The following is a 27,916-nucleotide window of genomic DNA, read 5'->3' as shown; positions in this document are numbered from 1 at the left end:
CTCTCTGTCTTTCTGTCTCTCTGTCTTTCTGTCTCTCTGTCTTTCTGTCTCTCTGTCTTTCTGTCTCTCTGTCTTCCTGTCTCTCTGTCTTTCTGTCTTTCTGTCTCTCTCTTTCTCTGTTTATGTGTGTAAGCATATTTCTCCTTGTGTAAGAAAGGAGGTAAAGTGTTTTTGACAATTGTGTTCAATAATTAAATTAATCTCTCTCTTTCCCTCTCTGTTGCACTCTCTCTCTCTCTCTTTCTCTCTCTCTCTCTCTCTCTCTCTCTCTCTCTCTCTCTCTCTCTCTCTCTCTCTCTTTATCTATATATTTTGTATATTTCTGCGTGTACTAGTCTCCAGCGCTAAGACAGGCTGAATGTTCAGTCAGCCGTATGTCAAATCGTTAGCGTCCAACCAGTTGCGCCCAATCATCTCTCTTGCCACAGAAGATTGAAAAGTTATCCATTGAATATTATGGGACACGATTGCCTAAATCATTTGGCTCCGATCTGAATTAAACGGACATACACAAATGCAGTTCTGACGCGAAGATATCAGGTGTGGCTGTGTGGTAAGAAGTTTGCTTCCCATCCACGTGGTTCCTGGTTCAGTCCCACTGCGTAGTACCTTGGATAAGTGTCTCCTGTCTCAGACTGACCAAAGCGTTGTGAGTGGATTTGGTTGAGGAAAACTAAAAGAAGCATGCCGTGTGTGTGTGTTTGTCTTGACGACTGGTATTGATGTATTTACGTCCCAGTAACTTAGCGGTTCGGCAATAGGAAACGGATAGAATAAGTACCAAGCGTAAAAGAGGTAGATTCATTCGACTAAAAATTCTTCAAGGTGGTGCTCCAGCATGGCCACAGTCTAATGACTGAAACAAGTAAAAGATAAAAATATTCAGCTTTAGGAAGGAAAGGAAATCTTTGAGCTCTTATTTGGTCCTTATTTAGCTTGGTTAGTTTAATCAATTTGTTGTGCAATCTTTAGGTTTAGCGGACAATTTGAAAAATTTTCAAACAAAAATGCTTGGCTTCTGTCTCCGCTTCTCCTCGGAAAAGTTTGTCTATAGATCTATATATATTGGTTTGGTGCATATTTATTGCAGCTTTTTTTTCAACAAATTTTATTCAACAACATGTAACAAAAACATCTTTAAATGATTATTCTGGAGCATATTCCCCGTCTACTTCAATTACTGCTTCCCATTTGCTTGGCAGACGGTCAGACCGTCATTAAAGATGTTTTTGTTGGATAAAATTTGTTGAAAAAAAGCCGCAATAATTATACACCAACCCAATACTACTGTTAGTTATTTTGTACACTTTTTGACTGTTCTTGGGGGGGGGGGTATGTAGACTTCCTAGTACTATATTTTTATGTAGACTTTCGCTCGTACTATTCGGAGGTCTCCCAAAGGTCGACGCCTACATTCTTGTTATCGCTCATCCGCGAGCTACCTTCACAATAAATAAAATGTAGCTTTCTTCGGCTGAATTAAACTTATGCGTTTTCGAGATGAAGAATAACTTCATTGTAAAAATAATATTTGTTTATTTCGTATCAAATAAAGATACTGAATCAAATAGCCATTTGTTATTACATAAAGGGACCAACTTTTCGGGCAGATTATTTTTCTCTTCTAGAAATTAATGGTTTCTAATTTATGCACAGGACCAACAATGTTTTCGGTGAGGGAAGCATGTCGATATTATTGATCCCAGTACTTGATTGGTACTTTACTTTATGGAAGTGAACCTAGTATGTAAAGAGTCGAAACAAATTTTGCAAAGCATTTTTCCTTCGCTCTAACGATCTTGTCCGAGCGCCGCCTTTCTTTTATATAATGAACAGTTTCAGTTTCCAAAATTCACGCTGAATCTGAACTTAGAAAAACCTGATCGCCATATTTCGTATATGACACTTTACAATATTTTCTGAATTCTTAGCTATGTAATGTTTTTGCTCTAATTTTATACACACATTTGACAACCGATAATATGCTGCAGTTTTAAATTTTCCTCATGTAGCAAGTCTTGGTGCATAATGCAGTAATATTTTGGAAGGAAACGAACTTTTTGAAGTGCTTAGTCGATCAAATCGAGCCCAGTACTTATTTTAAGTCTGACATTCATTCTATCGGACACTACTTGCCGAACCGTTAATTTACAGACGCAAATACATTAACGTCACTAGTCAAACGGTGCGAGGCAAACATAATCACTGAGGCACGCGCACTCCCCCACCCCGCATTCATATTCGTACATACTTATTTACGACGGACTTCCACACGGTTTCCATCTGTCAAATTCACTCACAAGGCATTGGTTGGCCCAGGAGCCCAGGACGATTGGAGAAGACACTTCCTCAAAGTGCAGAGCGGTGGGACTGAACTCGAAGCCAATTGGTCACTTCTTAAGCACGTTTCCATGTGTATTTTCTCTGCCCACTATTTGTAGGAGGGTCGTGAAAATAGTGTCCTCAAGCACCTACACAATAAAGTACGATCGGAAACAACCGTCATTACATTATCCTGCTGGACTCCCAAGCGTGACCAATTAAGGCGATGGATATTATTGGGCCATCTCGTTCGAGGTCTCCTTCTGGTTGGCTCGCCTTCAAAAATCCGTATTGCGATCCTTTCCACAGGATTCTAATCACATGACCGTACTGCCGAAGCTGTGACCTCCCAATGTGGAGAAGTAGCAGCTCGACCGGGAGAGGGTTCCTGAACTTGAGTAACATTACTTCAATGATATTTCGGAGGATCCCCATTTCGGTCGCTTGTATTCGCGATCGTACACTTTAGGTCGTTACTCAACTTTCACGAAGGATAGCCGAGGATAGGCACGAAATCGAAGATAGCAAGTTCAGCTTTTTATACTAATTTCTCTTCTATTGATCGAATGTTGACGCTAGCGCATTACTGTATCAGTATTAGCAATTCTTTAAAAGGAATATGACCGCATACCGCAGAACATGCTGTGCACTAGCGTAACTAGATTGTTTGCCAACTGGGGCGGCCCTTCCGTTTGCCGCCCCCGGATCCCACAAAAAACATATTACCTACAGCAGACCCAAAAGTGGTGACCTTTTAAAAGTGCTGCCCGGGGCGGACCACCCCTCCCTAGCTACGTAGTGATGTTGTGGAAGATTTTGCTGGAGTTTGAGATGAATAGGTAATTTGCGGTTGCTGTGAAGTTCCTATACGAATATTTGTGTTCAGGTAGAGGTTGTTAAATTGAAACCTTTCGACGTGCATGTTGGACTTCGACAGGGATGCATATTGTTACCTCTCTTTATTTATAATTTTTATGAACTGGACCGACAAACTCAACGGTCGTGGAAGTGCTATCACAATCGGTGAGTTTAAGATCGGTTGGCCAATATTTGCAGACGTCATGGTGCTACTTGGCCTCCAGCATGCACAGAATGGGTTCGCTGCTGAGTGCTGCAAGGTAGGGATTAGAATAAGTGTTACGAAGACTGAGACATTGGTCCTATCTAGAAAGTATTCTCATGCCTTCCATCATTGAAGTGGAGCAGTTTAAGCATCTCGGAGCCGTATTCACGAGTGATGTAAGGCTGAATTGGATGATACATACATGTGTGTGGAGAAACACACACACACACACACACACTCACACACACACACACACACATTAAGATTTCACTTTGGCATAACGACACAAATAACCTGGCGTTAGAATTCAATACACATGTGCTTCAGTATAAAGAATTAGGCTAGTAGAAAGTGTTATAATAAATGAGAAGGAAACAAGAATTATATAATGAACTTCGTTAGCTTATAACTAAGCTTCTTCGGAGCATATAAAACTTTAGAAGCTCCGAGGAAGCTGAAAGGTAGAGCACTGTACTTTACAGTGGAAATGGCTGTTTATATATAGTTGAAATTTACAGAAAAACAAAAGATGAAGACAGGTGCATAAACAACAAGTAGGTGTATCAGTTTGACGCTCAGGAATGTGAGAAAGTCTTTAACGTTTCGAGCCTACGCTCTTCAACAGAAAGGAATACTAGCATTAAAGACCCGTCGTTGCCGGGTCATAGTGCTAGTGCATGTATATACGTGTATATATATATATGTGTACATATTACATGTACATCTATATATATACATCTACACATAAAATACAAAATACAAAGTTATATGTTGATATCGCTAGTGATAACAATACTCGAAATATATAACAGACTGGAATTGTTAGCCCGTCTCTTGTAATTTCGATCAATTGTATCTTGTCCTCCCTCTTGTATAGAAGTGTGGCTACAATCCAGCCTACCTCTACTTCTGGGGTGGGGTGGGGGCATTTAAAATTTTTTCCGGGATGTCCTACGTCCCAGATATAAAGGTAAAAATAAAATATTTCCACTTTGCAAGTTCGAGTCGAGTACTCCCTTGCACGCTCCGTTGACTCGAACCTGGCTTCTATTGTGGCGAATTTACCGCCTCTGATTAGATACCTTTCATAGTCGCACCAAGACACTTTTCGAAGGTGCTTTCCTCCAGGTGTTCAAATCTTTTTTCTCTACATTGTATATACTTTATAGACAATAGTCTTTTCTTTAATTTAATTGTTTATTATCCATCTGGACTATTCCATTTCTGCACGCTAATTTTATTTTTAATTTATCCCCATTCATGTGAAACCACTTATTCAAGTTTAAATCATTGATGCAATTTTATACCAATTGCTATTTTTACTTTTGCCATGTTACTTTAGTTTGATTTTAATTATTACTTACTACATATAATTCAATTGTTATTATAATTTTTATAGTTAAAGTGAAAGTATCTGACATAAAATAGAGAAACGTTTTTGTTTCACTTTTAACACGTAATACTGAAATAGTGGAGAAGATATGATATTGCTATGGGCTCGCTCTAGGCAAGAAGTTGAACACTTTTTTTTGCCCATGAAACTACATGGACCCTAAGTAAGGCATGTGTAAAATTTGAATGGAATTGGTTGTGTAGTTCTCAAGTTTTAGGGAATCGTAGTGGAGAAGATATGATATTGCTGTGGGCTCGCCCTAGGCAAAAAGTTTTTTGCCGATGACATTCCCCGGACCCCAAGTAAGGCATGTGTAAAATTTGAATGAAAATGGTTGTGTAGTTCTCAAGTTTCAGGGAAACACACAGACAGACAGACAGACACACATTCTCAGTTTTATATATATAAAGATATATATATATATATGTAGGTCCCGGGTTGATTCGGGGTTAACCACAGTAAATAAGGTACTCAATACATAGCAGAGTAAAATTAATTTATTATATAGAAGGAGCTTCCACAGGACTAGAACTGTTTCATTCAAGAGAAATCTTCAGGAAGCCTGGCTTCCTGAAGATTTCTCTTGAATGAAACAGTTCTAGTCCTGTAGAAGCTCCTTCTATATAATAAATTAAAGATATATATATATATATATATATATACACACACAATCATATACGCATATGCCTGCGTAGTAGACTTTCGGTATTGGCACGTTAATTATTTATGTTCATTCGTCACCAGATAGATTCCTTGAGAAGACCCATGTTATTGTTAGTAATTGACCATGTCCCTTCAATATTACGAGGGTGACTATCATTAATCTCGCTGGGATATGAAAATAACGAAATTAAAGAAGAGGGAAGTAGATGAATGCATCTAAAACATAAAGATCAACAAACACAAAATTCGAAAGAAGCACAGTGGATCTGATGCACCAAAAATAATGTAGCAATAACAAAAGAACACATTCACACATGTTTACGTGAGCGCGCGAGCAAGTGTGTTTTATCTAAATGAGCATTTGTTTCCATATGCGGTCATGTGTCTGAGTGAGTGCGTGTATGTGTTGCGCGCGCTCACAAGTGTGTTTATTATGTATTTCCATTGTAGTCATGTGTTTGCGTAGATATATAAGTGCACGCGCGTATGTGTATGTGTGTATGAATGCGTGTGCGTGTGTGCATACATGCATGATCACTAGTCGAAAAATTGAAATTAGCGTAAATGGTTAGGTACATAAATAAAAGTAAAGCCGCAGCGAAAACGACGCAGAAGAAAAAGACTACATGCAGCAGCAGCAATAGTAGTAGTAGTAGTAATAATAGTATTGGTGGTGGTGGTGGTGGTGGTAGTAGTAGTATTGGTGGTTATGGGTGGTGGTAGTAGTAGTAGTAGTAGTAGTAGTATAATGAGTGGTGGTAGTTGTGGGTAGTAGTAGGAGTAGTAGTAGTAGTAGTATAATGAGTGGTGGTGGTTGTGGGTAGTAGTAGGAGTAGTAGTAGTAGTAGTAGTAGTGGTGGTGGTAGTAGTAGTAGTAGTAATGGTGGTGGTGTAGGTGGTGATGGTGAAGGTAGTAGTAGTAGTAGTATAATGAGTGGTGGCAGATGCAAATGAAAGGAGAAGGGAGGGAGGACTATGACAGTGGAATGTAGCGAACAATTAAATATATATATATAGTCGTCGAACTACTTACTATGCACACACATATGTAAGCGCATACACGCACACATATACATATGCAGATACGCATACGTATATAAACCACTGACACCGATTCAGACACTCAAAACAAATCTTCGACCTCATAAAGGATACATCAAGTCCGTGTGAGCGAATATTGCTGTACGACTACTGCTACTACAACTTCGGCGATACCTACTCTAACAACAATCACTATCTTCTCGATTTCATCTTTGTTTTTCGAATATCTTGAACGAAATCAAAAGCCACTATGGTAAGATTAATTTCTTTTAACTTTCATCTGTGACGCATTATCTAAAGAACGGAAAGTTTTCTTTCCTCTGTCAGGTGGTAAGTTCTGGCGAAAGAATTTGCGTAGTAAACGCAGTTGGTAAAAACCTTCGCCAGTTTATTTAAGTATTATTTGAAGATGAATGTGATAGAGAGCGATATGCTGTCCTCCAGTAAATTTTATGAAATTTCTGAGAGAATGGCAAAATTGACATGGCAAAAGGGATTTAATTACTCTTAACTATGCAGCAAAAAAAAAGAAAAAAACCCCTGGGAGAAAGTACTTGCTTTTGGTATGCCAGAACAATCCGTTGATGTGCGTGATCACCCTACAAGGTCCCACCACTTCAACATTTCGGGAATCCCTTTTTCTTATTTTGTACTATAATTATTTATTAAGATTTTGTTGATTTCTCCTATTTACTCGATGTAAATACTCCCTCTCTTTTCTGTTTCATTTTCTAATTCGCCTTTGTTCTGCCCTCAACATAAGTACCAGTCAAGCGCGGGGGGTCGATATAATCGATTATCCCCCCATAAAATCTTCTAGCCTTTTGCTAAAATTTAAAACCGTTATTGTTATTTAACGAGTGTCCGCTATTTCCGTTTCGAGGTCGAATTTATTATTCAGCTAGGTCATAAATATTATGAAAATTGTTCTTTAAAAAATTGACACACAGCTTTAGTTCTTTCTCGGCGCTTAAGTTTTATTTTATTTATTTTTTTGTGATTATTGTTGTGGTTGCTGGTTCAGGACATAACCATCTCATCAATTTGTTTGTCTAGAACTCCATTATTTCAATGTGTTCTTCCTTTTATATTTCAAGACTATCTGGTATGGTTTGGGTTTCCTTTCTTTTCTTTATTTCTAGTAGCTTAACCAAGCAAAGACTCACTCACTGGTTTATATATGTGGCAGTTTTGTGCTTCAACCACTAGCGTGTTCGAATGGACAAGGGGTCTGTGAAATCTACAAATCAAAATTAAATAATTTGTAACAAAAGAAAAACAAATAATAGTGGTGATGAAGACAGTAGTTGTGATTTTAAGGGGTGATTATTTAACTTAGCTCTGGCAGCTCATGTCACTGCATAGACATTCATGGACATACATTTATCTTTGTATCGTGTCCCACCCCCACACATTCATAATTAGTCAACATAACTTTTTATAACCCTAGGTTCCATAAAATGTGTCAGTAGCTTTTCCTCTGGTCGGCAAACTTGAATTAAAAGTATTCTTTTTTTTTTTTTTTTTCTTAAACGTTTGAGGAGTGTCTTTCAAAAGATGTGCTAGTGCGTGACAGAGAGAGACATAGGTATGCCAAATATATAATTTAAAATAAGACTTGAGCGTCATTGTACGCCATTATAATTTAATACAATATACTAAACGTCTACTTTTTCACCCTCCAAATTTGAAGCCTAAAAGATTGAGAACCACTGCATTGGACTGATTTGAACTTTTTTAGCTGCTATTTCGGGCTATTACGTAAAGCTCTCTCATTGGCTCTTATAGAGTCTTGATAGGTTAAATAGACAAACAAACCTGTTACTCGAACGCTTGAATGCCCACAAACCGTATAAGATTCAACAATATTCAAATAACCCAAGGCGGCGAGTTGGCGGGCGAAATGCTTAGCAGTATTTCGTTCTGAGTTCAACTTCCGCCGAGGTCGACTTTGCCTTTCATCCTTTCGGGGTCGATTAAATAAGTACCAGTTACGCACTGGGTCGATTTAATCCGTTTGTCTGTCCTTGTTTGTCCTCTCTGTGTTTAGCACCTTGTGTGTAGTAAAGAAATAAGTATTTCGTCTGTTTTTACGTTGTGAGTTCAAATTCCGCCGAGGTCGACTTTGCCTTTCATCCTTTCGGGGTCGAGAAATTAATTACCAGTTGCGTACTGGGGTCGATCTGATCGACTGTCCTCCTCCCCCAAAATTTCGAGCCTTATGCCTAGAGTTGAAAAGAATATTCAAACAACCCCTCCTTCTGCAAAAATATGTTAAAATTTAAAATGAGAGATTGCCAAATATTAAATAAAATTTATTGATAAATAAGTAAAAAACGTCTTGCATTCGTCAATTATGCCTGTTGTGATATAAAATATGTATGAACCAACTCATAACAGATAAAAGATGAAGAGATCCGTTGCCAGAAGTCGAATCGATTATCGATCGCTATCCTACAGAGAGAGAGAGAGAGCACTAGTCGTTCAGTCTTCATGTTAACATGTTGTTAATACATTATTAATAATATAACGGAGTGTTGAACAAGAAAACATTTACAGCTTTGCTGATCTGTTATTGTAGAGTTTTTATTTACTACACACACTAACTTTATTTAGCGCCACATACAGAACCGGTTTAAGACCAATTGCTAGGTCTAAGCACAATCAAACAATAGCGTATATGTATGTCCTCTACGTCTCGACACCTCCATTGTTAACTGAAACAAAAGATCTAAGTGCTTTGGATGAAATTATAAAAAAATTTACGTTTCTGTTTGGTCGACCGTCCACCAAGCCAAACCTTACAACTGTATCAAATATAGCCAATTTCATAATTGTGTTCAAAGCAATTCATTTACCAAGCATTGGGTGGGATGAGGGATGCAAACTTCCAACAGTTTCATTCATTAAAACAATATTTTACCGTTCGCACCAGAATAAAATTGCAAAAGCAATTTTCGCCTCTGCTCTCGATACCCTAAGTACGTCTTTATGTTGATTATTAGTTTAACTGAGTCCGGTCACATGTTGCTATTCTGACACAGATCAGCCATGCTCTAAGAAGGCCTGTCATAACCATCTTAGCCTTCTCTTTTCAAGACAGTAGAGTGTAATTTGAGAGATTTGTGGATGTTAATTTTAGCAGATGAAGCTACAACGTAGTCTTTCTCAATGACATTGATATATGTACAGGAGAAATTGGCAATATCGATCCTAGTACACAACTGGTAACTATTTTAACGGCTACCGATGTCTTTTGAACACAAAATATAAAGAGAGGAAACTAAACTCACAGATTCTGCTACTCCACTGCTCTAACTTGACACGAAATATAAATACCAAATTTATTAAATACAAGCGTAGTACCCGTCGAAAATGACGAGGTCTATTTCGTTGCCATTCAGTAATTCTTAATCAATTGCTTCTGTTTCTTGTACTGTGTTGTTTTGCAACACTATTTCCCTGCATGGAATATTCAATTCCCATGATAATCTCTGTTTGCTCTGTATGGCCTGGAATAAATTTGTTTATAAGAAATACCTTGTCATCACTTATGCTTCTTCATTGTTCGTGTTCACTTACATGATTATTTCTTCTCTTCCTCTCCCTTTATATAATTTCCTCTCTTATGCTCTCTCTCAAAATCTCTCGTATACCGACGCATACACTTCAGTATTATAAATGCATTTTATCTTTATCATTTACCCATTACAATTGTTTTATCACGTTTCACCTCCAATTTCCCTTCACTCTATTAAAACAGAGCTTTGTCTTTTTCTTTCAGCTCGCATCTCTTTCGCAAAATTCTCGTATGTATGTATGTATGTATGAACAATTGTCTGAATGCAAGGCAGTCAATGACATTGTTTGGACATCCGATAGAACGCATTGCAATGTATTGCGTCTCTACTTTTCAGATACTACCAATGTCGATGTAGCCTTTCGTAATTTTAGAAATATATAGTACCTAGCGAATTTTGGAGAATCTCTCTTTCTTTCTCTTTCTCTCTCTTTATAATCTAAATAGAAGACGTTACGACGGATCATAGAATACAATAAAAAAGCACCAAGTCCTTCCGTAATAACTAAGCAAAATTAGAAATTTCCAACTCTCTGTAGGATAGCGATCGATAACTGATTCGACTTCTGGCAACGGATCTCTTCATCTTTTATCTGTTAAAAGTTGGTTCATATATATTTTATATCACAACAGGGATAATTGACGAATGCAAGACGTTTTTTTTACTTATTTATCAATAAATTTTATTTAATATTTGGCAATCTTTCCTTATTTTAAATTTTAACATATTTTTGCAGAAGGGGTTGTTTGAATATTCTTTTCTACTCTGGGTATAAGGCTCGAAATTTTGGGGAGGGTGCCAGTCGATTAGATCGACCCCAGTACGCAACTGGTACTTAATTTCTCAACCCCGAAAGAATGAAAGGCAAAGTCGACTTCGGCGGAAATTGAACTCACAACGTAAAGACAGACGAAATACTGCTAAGCATTTCGCCCGCCAACTCGCCGCCTTGGGTTGTTTAAATATTGTTGAATCCGATACGGTTGGTGGGCATTCAAGCCTTCGAGGTTTGGTTGTAAGAGCCAATGAGAGCTTTACGTGGTAGCTCGAAATAGCTAAAAAGTTCAAATCACTCCAACGCAGTGGTTCTCAATTTCAGTGAGAGAGAGAGAGAGAGAGATCTCGTCTACCACTGAAGCTGCAAGATTACACTATCCCACCACAGGCGCCCTCCATAATCTGCTAACAGATGTTACAAACAGGCAGATATAGATATCGCACCTGTCTGTGTGTTCTGTTTAGAGATGTATTTGCCAATTCATCCTGTCCTAATTTAAGATGGCAGGGTGCGATTTGAAGAAAAGTTTGCTATGCTCTACAAGTCGCGTTCACGCAGTGACTCGAAGTAAACACCGGTGCTGTTGTGTAGCCCCCCAACAAACCACCTGTAAAAATAAAATTATGATGAAAGGCACTCCAGTCGTGACAATTCCGTGGTTTGTATATTGGGAACTATATTGTTCAATGCAGTCTGGGTGTGATTTGTATAGTTTTGAGAGGCGCTGTTTTCTGCATATTAAGCGACAACTGCATTATGTGCTGGGTGCTCCAGCATGGACACAGCCTTTGCGCTGAAACATATAATAGAAAACCCGGACATTTCTTACGCTGAAAGTGTTAGTCATAACTGCAATACGTCGTGCGGTTTATGTACGTATATAGATTATCGATTTCAGAGTAAAAGAAAGTTGGGTGAGGAACGAAATTGTATTAGAAAAGTCAGTAAAAATCTTTTCCCGTTCCATGACAGTAGACCTCATCTGAGATATCACATACTGTGACACCATCTCCATCGACAATTTAGTGTTAATCACCAGGTTCCGCTGCTCGTCGGGCTGAGAAAAAAAACTGTCAAGATATCGGTTGCTTTCCAACAGGTTTATGGTAAGCCTGTGGCAGTTGAGACCTGCGGTGTTCTTGGCTCCGGACCATATCCCAACTCATCGGTATCGGGGCAGAGATTGCTGTCTGCAAGTGCGAGCCCCATGAATCAGTGGCAATCTCCTGGGCAACGCCTTTTCCATTTTGTCTCTTGGTGCCATAAATGTTTATACTTTCTGAGACACTTTTATTTTTATTGGAATTAGTTTTTCCTTTATTTGTATTTAATGCATTTAGTTAGGTATACCTCAGCAAGATATTCGCTTTTTCATGGCATTTTAACAAATTAGACCATTTTGCAGAGTTAAATTATCTCCGTTTAGGAGCATGTTAGACAAGGTCTAAAGGTCTTTGGTTAAATCTCTGGTTTCTGCAAAGTAATGAAGTTTTTTGCTTTGGGATTTACTGATCGAAATCTCACTAGTTTCACTTTAGGGAGGATAGACGAGGAAGTTCTTGCGATCACACTGCGCGCACACACATGCATACATGTGATCGTTGTGTGTGCGTGCGCTCTTTACTCCTGTTCCAGTTATTGGACTGCGGCTATGCTGGAGCCTTATAGATTGAATCTATCCTAGTACTTATTTTACGTTTAGTATTTATTCGATCGGTCTCTTTTTGCTGGACCTCTAAGTTACGGAACGTAAGGAACTTAATACCAGTTGACAAGTGGTGGAGCAGACTCACACATTCATATGAGCGCGCGCGACGGGCTTTAAGTAGTTTCCATCAACCAAATACACTGCGTCAGTTAATATATGCATGTGTTCGTGTATATAATAATCTTTAAAGATACTTCTAGTGTTTATCGTTGTCTGCGTGTTTACGTTCGAATGACAGTATATGTGTGTCTGTTATGGTAAATTACTTATCTAGATTGTGTATTTGTGAATGTACATGCCTTTCATATTTTACTCCTCTTTAGTGTTTGTGCAAATGTTTCTTGTTTAATCCTAGGTCAGACCTGATTGAGCAAAGATATTACAGCAATCACTGTCTCAGTCATACTACATGTAGGCATACCTCAACATAGATCGATAATTGCTTCCAAGAAACAACTTAACACGAAAAGACATTTTCCAAAAAAGTTATGTTTTAATAAATGGTTTCTACGTATTTTAACGTGTATTATTTGATATTCCTCCTCGGTAAAGGTATTTAAGTGGGGTTTTTTATTTTCATAATTTTAAATGTTTGGGATCGACGTAAAGTCGGATAAAAATCTAATGGAGTCGAGGTTTATTTTTTCCATTGATTTCTTTTCAAAAACACGTAACTCGAAACTGCGTATGTTATATAGTATGTATAAGACTATATTATCAAATGTGGCCTTCTCTAAAACGTAGATACGCTGCTATTTCTAGCTAGTAGGACAACCACATAGATGTTCTTATTGACTATATTACATAATTTTTAGTGTCTATGTGTGTGTGTGTGTGTGTGTGTGTATATACACAAATACATGTATGATTGTTTCAATGTCTCCTGTCGTTTGTATGTGTTTGTGTATGAATATGACTATTTCGGATCTGTGTTTGTGAAAAGACGCATTCGTAAACAAAATGAAAGATAGATGTCGCAGAAAAAAAAAAAGGCGGGTTGTTGTAGTGGTGATGGTGGTTGTAAGATCCAGCACTGAGTTTCCGAAATGGTGGAAAAGAGGATGTGGAAAACGACACTTCGTTTTGGATCTAGTAAATAATGATATAATAAATATAATCGATAAATATTGTGTAGGATAGTAGTTATAGGAGGCGCGCTCACACACGCATGCACACATATACACATATACACTCAAAATCATGGTACCATCTCAGACGTTCATAACCAATATTTGGCCTCATTAAGGATACATCGAATCCATGAGCGAACATTGTAGTACTGCTACAACAACCATACCTTCCAGCGACTGCTACAACTGCAGCATCTACAACAACTAATACCACTACAATCTCATCTTCGTCTTTCAATTTATCTTAAGATCCAAAATCCATTATGGTAAGATTAATTTTAATTATCATCAGTGACATCATCATTATTATTATATAGTGAGTGACCGCTATTTTACGTTTTGAGGTTGAATTTATTATTCAATTAGAAGTAGAATGCTAAAGAAATGTAGGGATGGTGAACCGACTTATTTCTTTTTACATTTATAAATTTTGAATTCTTGGTTCTTTTATGTGATTATTCTTTTCTTAATTAGCCCTAGGCTAGCCCTGATAGATGAGCTCTGTTGATCAGAGGCTTTTAAATCGTGATCATCTCTCTTCTTGCATATCTAGTACTCCACTGTTAAATGTGTTATATAATTTAGAAGGAAAAATTCAGTAGGGTGTGATTTAAGTGAAATTTGGCTGTTATTTCTTACAATTCGATCAATCACTTAGGAGCTCTCTCATTTTGTCTCATTTTTAAATATTTTCAACTGTTATAAATTCATTTTCATATAAGCAAACAAATGAACAAGAAATCTGTCAATAAAATTATTTATGGCAGTTTGATATAATTATGCTAGTGATTGGTGGTGTGATTTGATGGCTGTGTTTTTTTTTATGTATTCTGACCATCGTTGTTAACCACTGATGCAGGTCTATCTATACTGTAACCATGACCATCCTGCTTGTATATATACGATTACATTGTCTAATATGTCATCCCCTTTCTTAAGACAAGTAGTGTTTTAAGGGAGATTTGACTGCTATTTCTAGTAGGACAAACTGTTAGAGAGAGAGAGAGAGAGAGAGCGAGTGACAGAAAATTGTTAATGAAACATAAAGAAACATTGCATAGAACATACAAGTAAATTTACTGTCAATATAAACCTCATTTTAACATTCATTTTTCTATGCCTGCATGGGTTGGACAAGATTTGTTGAAGCAGATTTTCTACAGCCAGATGCTCTTTCTTCATCTCTTTCCCAATGGCCAGACATTTTTCACAGAAGATGGGGAATGATTGATGCTCATTTACAATCATGTGAAATCAAACTAAGAGTACACAAACGCATACACACTGCAGGCTTCTTTCAGTTTCCATCTCCCAAATTCACTCACAAGACTTTGATTGGCCCAAGACTGTACTAGAAGACAATTGCTCCTATACCTGCATCATACTACTAAACATTTCCAATAAAACAATGCTTCTCAAAATGGGCAGTACTGCCCCATGGGGTGTAGGAAGTGGGGATAGATGCATATATAGTTTTCTTAATTTGACCCCCTATTTAAATATTGACTTGAGAAATATTTAAATATATATATATATGCAGACATGGCTGTGTGATAAGAAGCTTATTTCCCAACTACATGGCTCTGGGTTCAGTCCCACTGCATGGTACCTTGGACAAGTGCCTTCCACTATAGCCTCAGGCTGATCAAAGCCTTGTGAGTGGATTTGATAGATGGAAACTGAAAGAAGCCCATTTTGTGTTTGTTGCCCCAACACCACTTGACAACCAGTATTGGTGTGTTTACATCCTCGTAACTTAGCAGTTTGGCAAGTGACCAATAGAATAAGTACCAGGCTTTTTTAAAAAAATAAGTACTGGGGTTGATTCATTTGGCTAAAAAATTCTTCAGAGCAGCCCCAGCATGGCCAGTCTAGTGACTGAAACAAATAAGATAGTATTGATAAACATTTGTTAGCCATAAAACATCAACAATAGTAATAGATTTTGAAATGTGAATAAACAAAACTGAATGTATGAGAGGGTGTCAAAAAGTTCCCAGACTAGTTTTGTAGTGTACCAATAGATGGCAGCACATGGTTGTGTGCACCGTGAGAGCTAGCAGTGACCTTCATGAAACAGTGTGCTAAGTAACATTGCTGGGTTTACTTTGCAAGTTGTGAAATTTGTGTTTTTGTGATCATGTGTATGCTGTAGTCTGCGATTTTGTCATAGATGGGAACAAAGAGAGCCAACATGAAATTTTGCTTTAAACTTGATAAGTTTGCTACTGAGACACTAAGCATGTTTCAGCAAGCTTATGGTGATGAGGCAATGAGTCGTGTGCAATGGTTCAAGTGGTATGGGTGCTTCAAAAGCAGGAGAACATCCTTGAAAGACAATGAGCAATCTGGGAGATCTGCCATAAGCATCACTCCCAGAAATGTGGTAGTGTGCATCAAGAATTCATCCCCCAGGGTCAGATCATCAATCGAGAGTTTTGAAGCATTTGAGGGAAGACTTTTGGCAAAAGTGACTGGATCTGTGTCACTGAGCTCTCCTACCTCTTGAGTTTCTCATCAAAAACATATTGCTTCCGTACCTGCTCTATTCACCAGATTTAGCACCTGTGGACTTTGATCTCTTCCCCAAGATGAAAATGCAACTCAAAAGTTACTGTTTTAATACCATTGTCAAGATCCAGAGCAAATTGCAGAAGGCTTTCGACTCGCTAATGGAAAACGACTTCCAGGCCAGATTCCAAAAGTAACAGGAACACTTGGACTAGTGTATTGTGGTGCAAGGTGACCATTTCAAAGGTGTTGATGCTAAAATTTAGATGTTATTTTTTATTAAACATAACTAGTCCTGGAACTTTTTGATGCCACCTATGTATATAAATTAACAAAAGTATAATTTAAAAGACAGGGATACCTGGCTGGCTGACTGGTCACATACTTCTGTCATTTAGGCACCTCTGATCCAGTCATTTCTTCACTTCTTGTCTTAGTACATCCAACTCTCCCTTTCTTCAGTCATGTTTTCCTTGCAGGTGTTGACTTACAACATTTGAAACAGAACATTAACAACATCAATATCACCACTCTCAGAAGGCCTGCATTTATTGCTTGCTACTTTTTACCATCACTCATTTATTACTACCCTTCACTCTCTTCCATTAATTCTTCCATACCACACTTACACTCTTCTAACTCTTGTTTTCCTCCTCAACCTGTTATACTTTTTCTGTTCTCTTTTGTTTATTTCCTTGCTCACATTTGCCCTGAACAAATAGGAACAACATAAAGAGATCTCTTTTTGCAGCCTTGTATAGGACACGTCAACTTCTTTAGTGTTGGTGCCATGATAAAATGAACCCAGTATGTTGTTAAGTGGTTGGTGAATGAAATTAAAGAGATTTTTAATCTTGTTGAGGATGTTGCAAATTTTATAATACTTGTACGATGTTAAAATCATCTACACTTTGTATAGTTGTAAATATTTGCAAGGACACTTAGCCATAGGAAGCATGGAATAATGAACTAAATGCAAGTTTTAGTCTTCTAGCATGTCTAGGAAGGCACTAACTCCAAATATGGATTAACTCAGAATGTGATAACCTGTCCAACTTGTGCCAATATGGCAAGCAGGTCTAAATTGAGGATTAATGGATATCTATCTTGCTAGTTTAGTGGCTTACCAGCCATTATGATAACAGAATCCATAAAGAAAAGGAACATGTCTAATGGTTACAAGAGTTACATGACTTAAGTAATTTGCTTTGTAATCATGTGGTGCAAGGTTCAGTCCCATTTACCTGGTATCTTGGACAAGTTCTTTGACTTTCAGGTCAACCCAAGATTTGTGAGTAAAGTTGGGTAAGTAGAAACTGTAGAAGCCTATTGGATTGTACATTGTGATACAAAATAAACCAGCTTTATCACCCTGTGTCAAGCTAGATCTGATTGACAGTTATGTTCAGAGAGCATGTATTTATGGAATACTTGATCACTTAAACAGTAATTCTATAAGTAGGTAGTTCAATGATTAAAGAATGCATTGATGGAATCAACTAAATTCCATTGATGTTTTTATATCAACTTAATGATTCATTCATCTCTAGGGTCCAATAAAGTTAAGCCTAATAAAAACTACGTCTCCAGGGTTATCTCTCATACTTGCCATTGATTATTGAAATTACGTTATTGATCAGAAGTCTTTTCCTAACTACAGAATTATTTCAGATGACATTTTTAATGTTCATTATATATATATATATATATATATATAATGTGAATTTACTACATACATATACTCATGTAGAGATGATGTTTATGTATGAATAGAAAAAAATGTTTACTCGGCCAAATGTCATCAGTATTTCTCTAAAATTATGTATTATCTTGTTCCAGAGGGAATGTGTCAGTATCCACGTTGGACAGGCTGGAGTCCAGATTGGTAATGCCTGCTGGGAACTTTATTGTCTGGAACATGGAATCCAGCCAAACGGCCAGATGCCATCTGATAAAACAGTTGGCGGTGGAGATGACTCTTTCAACACTTTCTTCAGTGAAACAGGGTCTGGAAAGCACGTCCCCAGGGCTGTTTTTGTAGACTTGGAACCCACTGTTGTTGGTGAGTATTTTCAGCAATTTGTTTCATTTTGGAAATTTCCTTCTGCATTCAACTTTGATGGTGAACATTTTGTAAATCTAATATCTTTTTCTTACTTTCAGATGAGATTCGTACTGGTCAGTACAGACAACTTTTCCATCCTGAACAGCTCATTACAGGAAAGGAAGATGCAGCCAATAACTACGCCAGAGGTCATTATACTGTTGGAAAAGAACACATTGATTTGGTACTTGACAGAATTCGTAAACTATCAGAACAATGTACTGGTCTTCAAGGTTTCTTAATCTTCCACAGTTTCGGTGGTGGTACTGGTTCTGGATTCACATCTCTTCTTATGGAACGTCTCAGTGTTGACTATGGAAAGAAGTCTAAACTAGAATTCTCCATCTATCCTGCTCCTCAAGTAGCAACTGCTGTTGTAGAACCATACAATTCTATCCTGACCACCCATACCACTCTTGAGCACTCTGATTGTGCTTTCATGGTTGACAATGAAGCCATCTATGATATCTGCCGAAGAAATCTTGATATTGATCGACCCAGCTATACTAACCTGAATCGTTTGATTGCTCAGGTTGTCAGTTCAATCACAGCCTCTCTGAGGTTTGATGGTGCTCTTAATGTGGATCTGACTGAGTTCCAGACCAACTTGGTACCTTATCCTAGGATCCATTTCCCATTGGCTACTTATGCACCAATCATTTCTGCTGAGAAAGCCTATCATGAACAACTGACTGTAGCTGAGATAACAAATTCTTGCTTTGAACCAGCAAACCAGATGGTTAAGTGTGATCCACGTCATGGGAAATACATGGCCTGCTGTATGTTGTACCGTGGTGATGTCGTACCAAAAGATGTCAATGCTGCCATTGCAACTATCAAGACAAAGAGGTCAATCCAGTTTGTTGACTGGTGTCCAACTGGCTTCAAGGTTGGTATCAATTACCAACCACCAACTGTTGTTCCAGGAGGTGATCTTGCTAAGGTTCAACGTGCTGTGTGCATGTTGAGCAACACCACAGCTGTTGCTGAAGCTTGGGCTCGTCTTGATCACAAATTTGACTTGATGTATGCCAAGCGTGCTTTCGTTCACTGGTATGTAGGAGAAGGTATGGAAGAAGGTGAGTTCTCTGAAGCTCGTGAAGATTTGGCAGCTCTGGAGAAGGACTATGAAGAGGTTGGAATTGATACAACTGAAGCTGAAGATGAAGATGATGAGGAATATTAAATCACTCAGTGATATTGTGACCACTCTCCAACAAATAAAGAACTAAATACTTCACCTTGTTTTTTTTTTTTTTTTTTTTTCTTTCTTTCTTATTTGTCAGAGTGGCAAAAAAACAATAGGGCACAGAGATTAATGTTCAGAGAAATATAGTCATCATTCTAAATCCTGAATTAAAATCTTAAGAATTGACTTTTATTTCGTATATTTCTTTTAATCAACAAAGTATCAGTTATCCACTGAGATTATCCAATTCCTTATACTCATATCTTTGCTGCCTCCTGGCAAAAAAAAAAAGAAAATAAAAAGCATTTGTAATTCTATTCAAATTTGTGAACTCTTATTTGGTAGGCATTCAAAAACTGTATTTTTGATAAAACTATTCACATTGTTTATTATTGGGAGAATAACAGCATGGTTCTTGTTAAAACTGTAGATGACCAAGTTAACATTTCAAGCATTTAATACACTCAAGTTCCAACTGATTTAGTCTGTAGAGCTGAAAATAAGTACCATAAACAAAGTACATGTAATTAATTGTAAGCTGAGGAAGCTACGTATATTTCATTAGCATGTTGCATATGATTCAGCTCATCTTGTGAGTATGACTTGGAGAGATGTCAGTTCTGTGATGTCTTCTTACCGCAAATGCACAACATTTAAGATAGTTCTTACATAATTATGTTACTACTTTTCGGGACAGTCATAAGATTTCAATACCAGGTTATTCCGACCAAATTTGACAGCTAATCATTGGAATACAAGGTGGTTAATAATGGTAGGCTACAACTTGCTGAGGAGATAGTCTAATCTTCTGTTATGATTGCATTTACACTGAGGAAGATTTATTGGAATATCAAATTGGTCCCAGTACTTGACAAGTGTTTTACTTTATTAACCCCCAGGAAGATGAGAAACTATGTAGGCTTTGATGGAATTGAACTGGGAATGCAAAGGGACTTAGCTAAACACAGCAGGTATTTTTGTCCAATGTTTTAATGCTGCTCCACATCCACTGCCTATAATCAATTTTTATTGATCTCAGTACTTGCACGGATTTTATTAAAGGAAGTTGTGACTCCAGATGGACTTTTAACTCCAAACTTTTGAAAAACAATAAGTGATGAGCATTTCTCCATCACTCACCAATTCTTTTGTGATCGTTTGACCCAGTTGGAAATAATAGTTAAATCTTCAAATAAAGCCTTACAACCCCACAGTCTAAAAAAATATTGCATGATATAGTCATTGATGAATGATGTTTGAGAGGATTGGATAGTCATGACTTGAATGTTTTTATTCAATGTCTGTAGTTCCTTACTGCCTAATTGATTGACAGCTAAACACCAAAGATACACTGGGCAACATAACAACACAGTTTCTGATAATACATAAAGAGCGGAATGTTCATTGCTGAAATACCTCTGATCAGGGTTGGCCTGGTGCCAATCTGAAAGCAGATAATTAATAATTATGTCATTCCAGTAAAACAAATAAAGCTTGCTTATGTATTTAGTGCACATATAAAAGTGAGATTGTAGCAGGATGACAGGACCTTTTGGACCAGAGTCCTCCGAGAACTTATGGTGCCCACACATTAGCACTACAGTGCTCATGAGCGATTATGTGAGTTTGCTGACTGTAGACAACGCATCCTATACAAAACAAACTAATAACGTTGACTGTGGTATGGTTGCAAATACAATTGAGGGTATGAAGGGCCATCTGCGCAAAATAATTGGCATATTAGGCAATCTATCAATGACTGCTTTAGTAGTGTCACAGGCAACTGGTAAAAGAGATGCACTAGAGAGGTAACTAAGGAAAAATGAAATTGTTAGACTTAGTTATGAAAGTTACGGAAAGGGTAATTAAAAGGACTTGCTCTAGACGCGGTTCAGATTTGTTCCACGAAGTACTACTGATACCATCTTCCTAGCAACATAACTGCCAAGAAAATAGATGTCTAGGAAATTACTGCTGTGTCTATAATTCATCTATCTGGTGATGGTCCTTTGACAGAATTTTGTGCAATGAAATCTAGTGGTTGCTAAGGTGACTAAGCATAGAGGAATCACTTGTGAGAGCCGTACAAGCTATGTAAGGATGTGCGGTGAGGAATTTAGTGTGCAGTGAAGGATCCATTAGAGCTCAGTTCGCAACTTCTGTTTATTACAGTATTGGCTACACAGGAGTTTTAAACCCATCTCTGGGAAGTCCTATATATATCGACGACCTAGTTGTTATAGCTGAATTTATAGACTTAGAGCAGAAATTCCAAATACAGAAGCAAAAACTTGCAATAGAGAACTAAAGTGTTAAAGATTGATCTCAGGAAGTTGAACTTCACGAAGGAAATGGCAAAAACCATCAGGACTGGCAACAAAATCCAAGCGAAGACTCATCTACTGATACAAACGCAACAAAACAGTCGTTAAAATGGTGGTGGAAGCTGAGATGTATAAGTTAACTAACTGGGATCTTTTGTATTCGCTCATTATATTCCTTTTAAATTGCTATCTACTGCCCTTTTCGTTAGTCTCTTTCCTACTCTCACCCTCTCGGTCCAGTTTACCTCGAAACAACGGAAGCAAAAAGAGAAAATTCTTTTGTCCTGCTGGGGACAAAGCAATCCCTTTCTCTCCCCCACTCCTCTCTCTTTCTATCTAGTGATGATGCCAAAATAAAATGCACACGGTACACTATGTGAAGTGGTTGGTTTAGGCAAGAGATCCAATCTACGGAACCAAGACAAAAACGAAGCGTACAAACGAAACGTTGTCCATCGTTCCACTAGGTGGGCAGTCATTCCGAATAAAAAATTACGTTGACCTTATTGACCTGTACAAACTGTTAAAGATCTTTTATGATCTTTAGATCTAGACAATGGATAGGTGCTATTGAAAAAATTATGATTTAGGTAATTTGTAATGTCATAGTTTACTGCTCAACTAGTATCTTGGATAATGTGTTTCTTACAAACCCTTCATCTTTGACGTATGTGCCGAGGAAATATCAATGAAACAAACTTACCTGATTTGTAAATGATACTGAAACCACCTTTGGGAGGATTTGAGATTCATTTCTGATTTGAAAAGTGTCACAGTAAAGACAGGATCTAGCCATTTCTTCGATGTATTGTTGAACTGCAAATTGTTCGTTCTGATTGATGTTGTGTCATAGGAACACCAAATCGCCGAGGACATGCTCTGCTCCCAACATTTATCAAATTAAGCAACTGTTCTTTCGACATGTTTTCTTCTCGTACTCGATTACTTTCTCGACTTTTTTTGCCGGTATTCTACCTGCTGTTCATCGTTCATGTTTCGCAGAACCTCTCTCTCTCTCTGTTGTCGGGGGATTATCTTGGTTTCGTTTTTGCCTGTATCATTGCATTTCCTTCTTGTAAGTTTTGTTCCGAGGTGAAGTTTGTTTTAAATGTAAAATGAAAATAAATATTATAGTGCAAAAATTTGGAGAAACATTAAAAGTTGAAATGAACATAGAATTTCTAGTAGAAAAAAATTTCCCCTCTTGATGGTTTTGAACCATTATTTCGAGATATTAGATCCCGTTCACTCTCTTTATTAGATAAATAAAACTTTTACTTATATTGCTAAGGAAAGACTCTTACGCATTTGCCTTGGAAAGTTGTTTAAATGTGAAGTGAGAATAAAATTTATAGTGCAAAAAAATTGCAGAAGTGTAAATCAAAAATCCTTGAAAAAGAAAATGAAAGCTTCGTTGTACAATAAAACGGTCTGTAACATATCTAACATGTCATGCAATAAATCATCATACCTTCACATTAGCTAGATAAGAGTACAGACGACACTAGAAAGGTACAACTTACAGCATTCATTCACCATAAAGATGTTTACAAAAGTATGTTCACAGTTCCTTTGTTGCTGTAGCAATATCGTCTCTCAGTGCTATCTTCACTGTTTGAGAAGAGTATATAGAATGACCTCGGTCGATATTACAAACAGCTTTGGCTAGTTCAACATTGATGTAAACACTAATTCGATTGGCTGACACGTTGGTCTCTACTACGCTCGCACCGCTGGTTATAACTTGGCGCAAAATGTCTCGACTTATTTTCGCGCCATAGTTCCAAGCAGCCAATCACAGCTTTCCATTTCGGAAGTTCATTGGGAGCCATGTAAAGCCTATAAATAAGGTTTCTCAGAAGAATATTCGTCGTGGACTTTACTACCAAGTTACTGCGGAAGGAGGGCAGTGAGGATGAGAATCAATAGAATTTCGCCCGAATTTAATATGGAGAGGTTGCTGGCGGCAGTACTTTTCAACTGCAAGGATAGTGTGGAGGTGTTGAAGGTGGAGAAGTCAGCAGAGGTTAAGTGGTGGGGATATACGGTGCAGGTTCTGGCACACATAACCGTGCGAGACCTGTACAACATCCCGGAGGAGTTGGTCTACCCTGATGAGACACGGCTTAGAGTTGTGGTAGAGGGAAGACCTCCAATCTGCTATAATTGTAAATCGAGGGGCCACATGAAGGATGTGTGCCCGCGGGAAAAAAACAAAAGCACCCGGAGGCTGTAATAGAGGAGTGTAAAATGCGTGTGTGGAGGAGGAGAAGTGCAGGAGGAAGCGAAAGAGCGGAGAGCACGAATGGAGGAGCAGCTAAATGAGGATACGGGAGAAGAACGAGCAAGTGCAGAAGAGGAAAGAACAGAAGATAGGAAGAGAACAAGGGTGGAATCACCACCGAAAGATCTAAAAAAGAAAAAAATCAAAAGCAAGATAACAGAAGAAAAAGAAGAGAGAACATGCAAAGAACAGGAAGTAAAAGAGAAGGCGAGAGAGCGGCCAAGGACAGAGTTTGAACAAGAATGGGAGACAAGAGTGAACGAGCAGTTGGAATCGTGTAAATATGGAAGAAGGCCTACAGGAAAAAACCTGAAAGCAGTTGTGATGTATATCAAGAATACAGAAGTGGAAAAGAGACTTGCAGGTAGGAAAGGGTTGGTCAGGGTGAAGGTGAACCCAAAACTGTATGGTGACGATGTAAAAGGCGCAATTATAGAAAAAGAAACATACACAAAATTAAAAAAGATATTTAATGCTATTCATATAACGCATTATGTACGGTATGACAATTTACCAAATGTAATAGACCAAATGGACCTATTAGAATATATGACGGACGAACGTCCAATATAAAAGAATTAGAATATATGTAAGGTTAAAAAGTAAAATTGTTAATTGTAAAATTGTAAGATGTAAAGTTGTATTTTGAACAGGAATATATGTAATGTTAAAATGTAAATTGTAAAATTATTGTACTTTGAACTGGAATATATGTAACTGTAAAATTATTGTACTTTGAACTGGAATATATGTAACTGTAAAATTGTATTTTGAACTGGAATATATGTAATTGTGAAATGTACAATTGTATTTTAAACGGAACTGCGAGTTGGGGGTTCGTAAGCCGTTCCATCTCATTACATATAATTCATCTTTACTTCATATTTTATTTTTACTTTATGTACCCCATGTCCCGTCTTGTAATGTCCCCCTCTTCGTGGCCCCTTTGTGGGTAATAAAGAAATACTTAGGTTTCCAGTCCTTCTCAGGGCGAACCTCTGACCACACAGAGCTCGTCTTAGGCTTTTAGTTCTTTTAAGAGCTAAGTCTCTGACCACACAGAGAATACTCGACCAAGTTCCAGTTTCGAGGCAGGCGACCACCATTAATACAAGATGTTACAGATACCTAACATACTGTTAGTGTGAAATATCACCATGAAGAAAACGGTTACAAGATATCTATAACTAGAGAAACATAACCAAGCAGAACATATGATGAAGAAGCAGCAAGAACCAATCGACAAACATCGAAGATTTAAATTGTACATGAGACAACTACAGATTCAACTATAGCGGTTAGGTGAAATTCTCGCCACGAAGAAAACGGCTACAGTAACATGTCTGGAAGTATATTCATATCAAGAGAAAGATAACACAACGAGTGATGATCAATTAATCTCAACTGCGACATGCAATATCTTGATATGGGACTCTTATAGTGTACCTCATAAGCGGTAAATCAATTATCTGTTCTTGGTTCTAGTTTCTTCTAAGAACTACCTTAAGCCATCTGTTATTACCTGTTGCCAAGCCGATACCAACAACATTAACTGTGAATCAAATCCCATCGTCAATTCACTGGTCAGTACCTTTTTACGCCTAACGAACACACAGACACAAAAACATGCGAACACTTACAAACATCAAACATGATTGTAAAATATGTAAAATAAATAATGTATATATCTTAAAAAGAAATCTTGTTGTCATTCCAAACTTATGTGTATTGCCGCTGCATGTATTCTATTGTCAATATATATTATTAAGAATAGGATCACGTTACTATTTTTATATTGCCTTGGATTCGAAAGTACAGCTATGGATATTTTCAACTGTACAAACTGAGAAGCTTCGGTGAGAATTTTGTGTTGCTACATCCAACGATAGGTTTCATTGTGTATGCATTGTAAGAAGAAGCTGGCTTTCATTTCAACTCGCGATTTGATCGCAGGGCTTTTATATAACGGACTTCCGATATTTATCACACTGTATTTAAACTGTGGAAATGATTAATTTTATCAAATCAAGATGTTCACATTTCTGCTTTGCTACAGCTTTGTAATGCGATGGAAACTCAATTTCTCCCACTTTTGTTTCATACCAAAATGCGTAGGTTGTCCTACAGGGCAATGCATTTAAGAACCAAGAGAGCAAAAACCTGTATGCGCTCGATATTTAACAGGTTATTTGATGTGCCCAACTAGGATATCTCGTTGATATATATTACTCAACTAAACCACTGTCGCGATGATATGGAATGGTATCCTGGTAAGATAGCTTGTCTGAGTCGAGTCACCATCGTCACGAAGAAAAGTAGCCGGTAGAAACGTAGGACACTTTCATAGTATCTAAATTCTAGTCATTAGTGGCTTATTCTAGAGATAGGAACGAACTGGTCTTAAAAGAAAAATGAGATGCGAGTTTATCCGAATCTAATCACACTTCTGGTTTGCTTTGAACAAGAGTGCTATTATGTGTCTTTAACTGTGTTTAGTTAGCCATTGGTTTTCTTGGGGCGAGAAGCCAGCAGATGTGAATCTGCCGAATCTTGCTAAGCCTCTGCCCTGGTCTGGTTTTCTAATGGCGAGAGTTGAGATGTGCGTTCCTTGGTTGCTCTCTACTTCTGCGAATGTTTTTAACGCCAAACTGCTTACTCAGAGAAAAGGGTAAGAATCTCAAGGACATCTGAAATGATATTCTCATCTCGGTTTCAAAGTTTGGCACAAGGCCATAAATTTCGGGGAAGAGACTAAGTCGTTTACATCGACGTCAGTACTCAACTGGTACATATTCTATCGACTCTGAAAGGATGAAAAGCAAAATCAACCTCGGCGGATTTGAACTCAGAACGTGCAGACAGACGAAATGCCGCTCAGCATTTTGCCCGGCTTGCTAACAATTCTGCCAGCTCCCTGCTCTATTCTTTTCTCATAATGTGATGACTTTGTGCCATGATCTCCTACAAACCGATTGGTCAATAAAAAGAACATGCGTGTGATAATTGCATATTTCATTCGTTGTACTAACCAGATAACATAAAGACAGGGGTTCAAATCCTAGGTCTTGCTATACCACCATAACGAATCAGTGTAGGGAATACTAGAAAATTTGTTTCGACATGCGAGATCGAGGCCGTCTCCAGAAAACGGTGTCTTAAAGTGACACTCAGAAGTGAGACTTCAGCGTGTTTCCGTGATTTTACAATGCAGGCGCAGTTGATCATGCAAAGGTACAATAGTGAGCATTGAACTTACCTATAAAACTGATTATACTTTGGTCTTTTATTTATTTATTTTGTCTTCTTGCCAGTAATTTTCAATGCGCAGTTACCCCATTATTTGTGGGTTTTCATGATAATGCTAATTTCATTGGAGCAGAATAAGACCAACTAACCGACATATCCGGTGTTACTTCATTGAAAAATCAAAATTTGCAGGACTATCGATTGACATTTGCTGAATATTATTAACACAAAAGAAATATTCAGACATTGTAGAACAGGTTTTAAAAGCATAGATTTCCGAGTTAGAGCTGTTAACAAATATCAAAATGAAGTGAAACTGAACTACACAATTACTCTGTCAACTAGTCTACGATGACCGAATATATAAATCGCATCGAAGTCACGTGTCCTTCAGTTTAGTTACGCAATATTTAATGTCTGCTGCTTTTTACATTATTAGACTGCAGCCGTTCTCGGGCACCACCTTGAGGAATTTTAGTCGAACTAATCGACTCCGGTAGCCGTATTTCGTCTGCCGTTACGTTCTGAGTTCAAATTCCGCCGAGGTCGACTTTGCCTTTCATCCTTTCGGGGTCGATT

General features: G+C 37.8%; 2 protein-coding genes across 2 annotated transcripts in view; one reads left to right on the top strand and one right to left on the bottom strand.

Moving 5' to 3' along the window:
• Positions 1 to 27,916, bottom strand: part of LOC115216563 (tubulin alpha chain) — an 86,994-nt gene that overhangs the window by 43,771 nt on the left and 15,307 nt on the right. The gene's annotated exons all lie outside the window — the stretch shown is intronic.
• On the top strand, positions 6,461 to 19,593 carry LOC115216367 (tubulin alpha chain). Its single transcript, XM_029785634.2, has 3 exons — positions 6,461 to 6,735; positions 18,030 to 18,252; positions 18,354 to 19,593. The coding sequence occupies exons 1-3, from the start codon at positions 6,733 to 6,735 to the stop codon at positions 19,478 to 19,480; spliced, it is 1,353 nt and encodes a 450-aa protein (XP_029641494.1). The 5' UTR covers positions 6,461 to 6,732; the 3' UTR covers positions 19,481 to 19,593.

This window comes from Octopus sinensis, linkage group LG10 (assembly GCF_006345805.1).
Source record: "Octopus sinensis linkage group LG10, ASM634580v1, whole genome shotgun sequence".
In the NCBI taxonomy this organism is placed as follows: domain Eukaryota; kingdom Metazoa; phylum Mollusca; class Cephalopoda; order Octopoda; family Octopodidae; genus Octopus; species Octopus sinensis.
The sequence above is the reverse complement of the archived record's forward strand: the minus strand, read 5'-3'. Positions and strand labels throughout refer to the sequence as shown.

Coding starts and splice junctions, on each gene's coding strand:
- LOC115216367 (XM_029785634.2), top strand. Junction 18,253..18,353: donor CTTGGAACCCACTGTTGTTG/GTGAGTATTTTC, acceptor TCTTACTTTCAG/ATGAGATTCGTACTGGTCAG.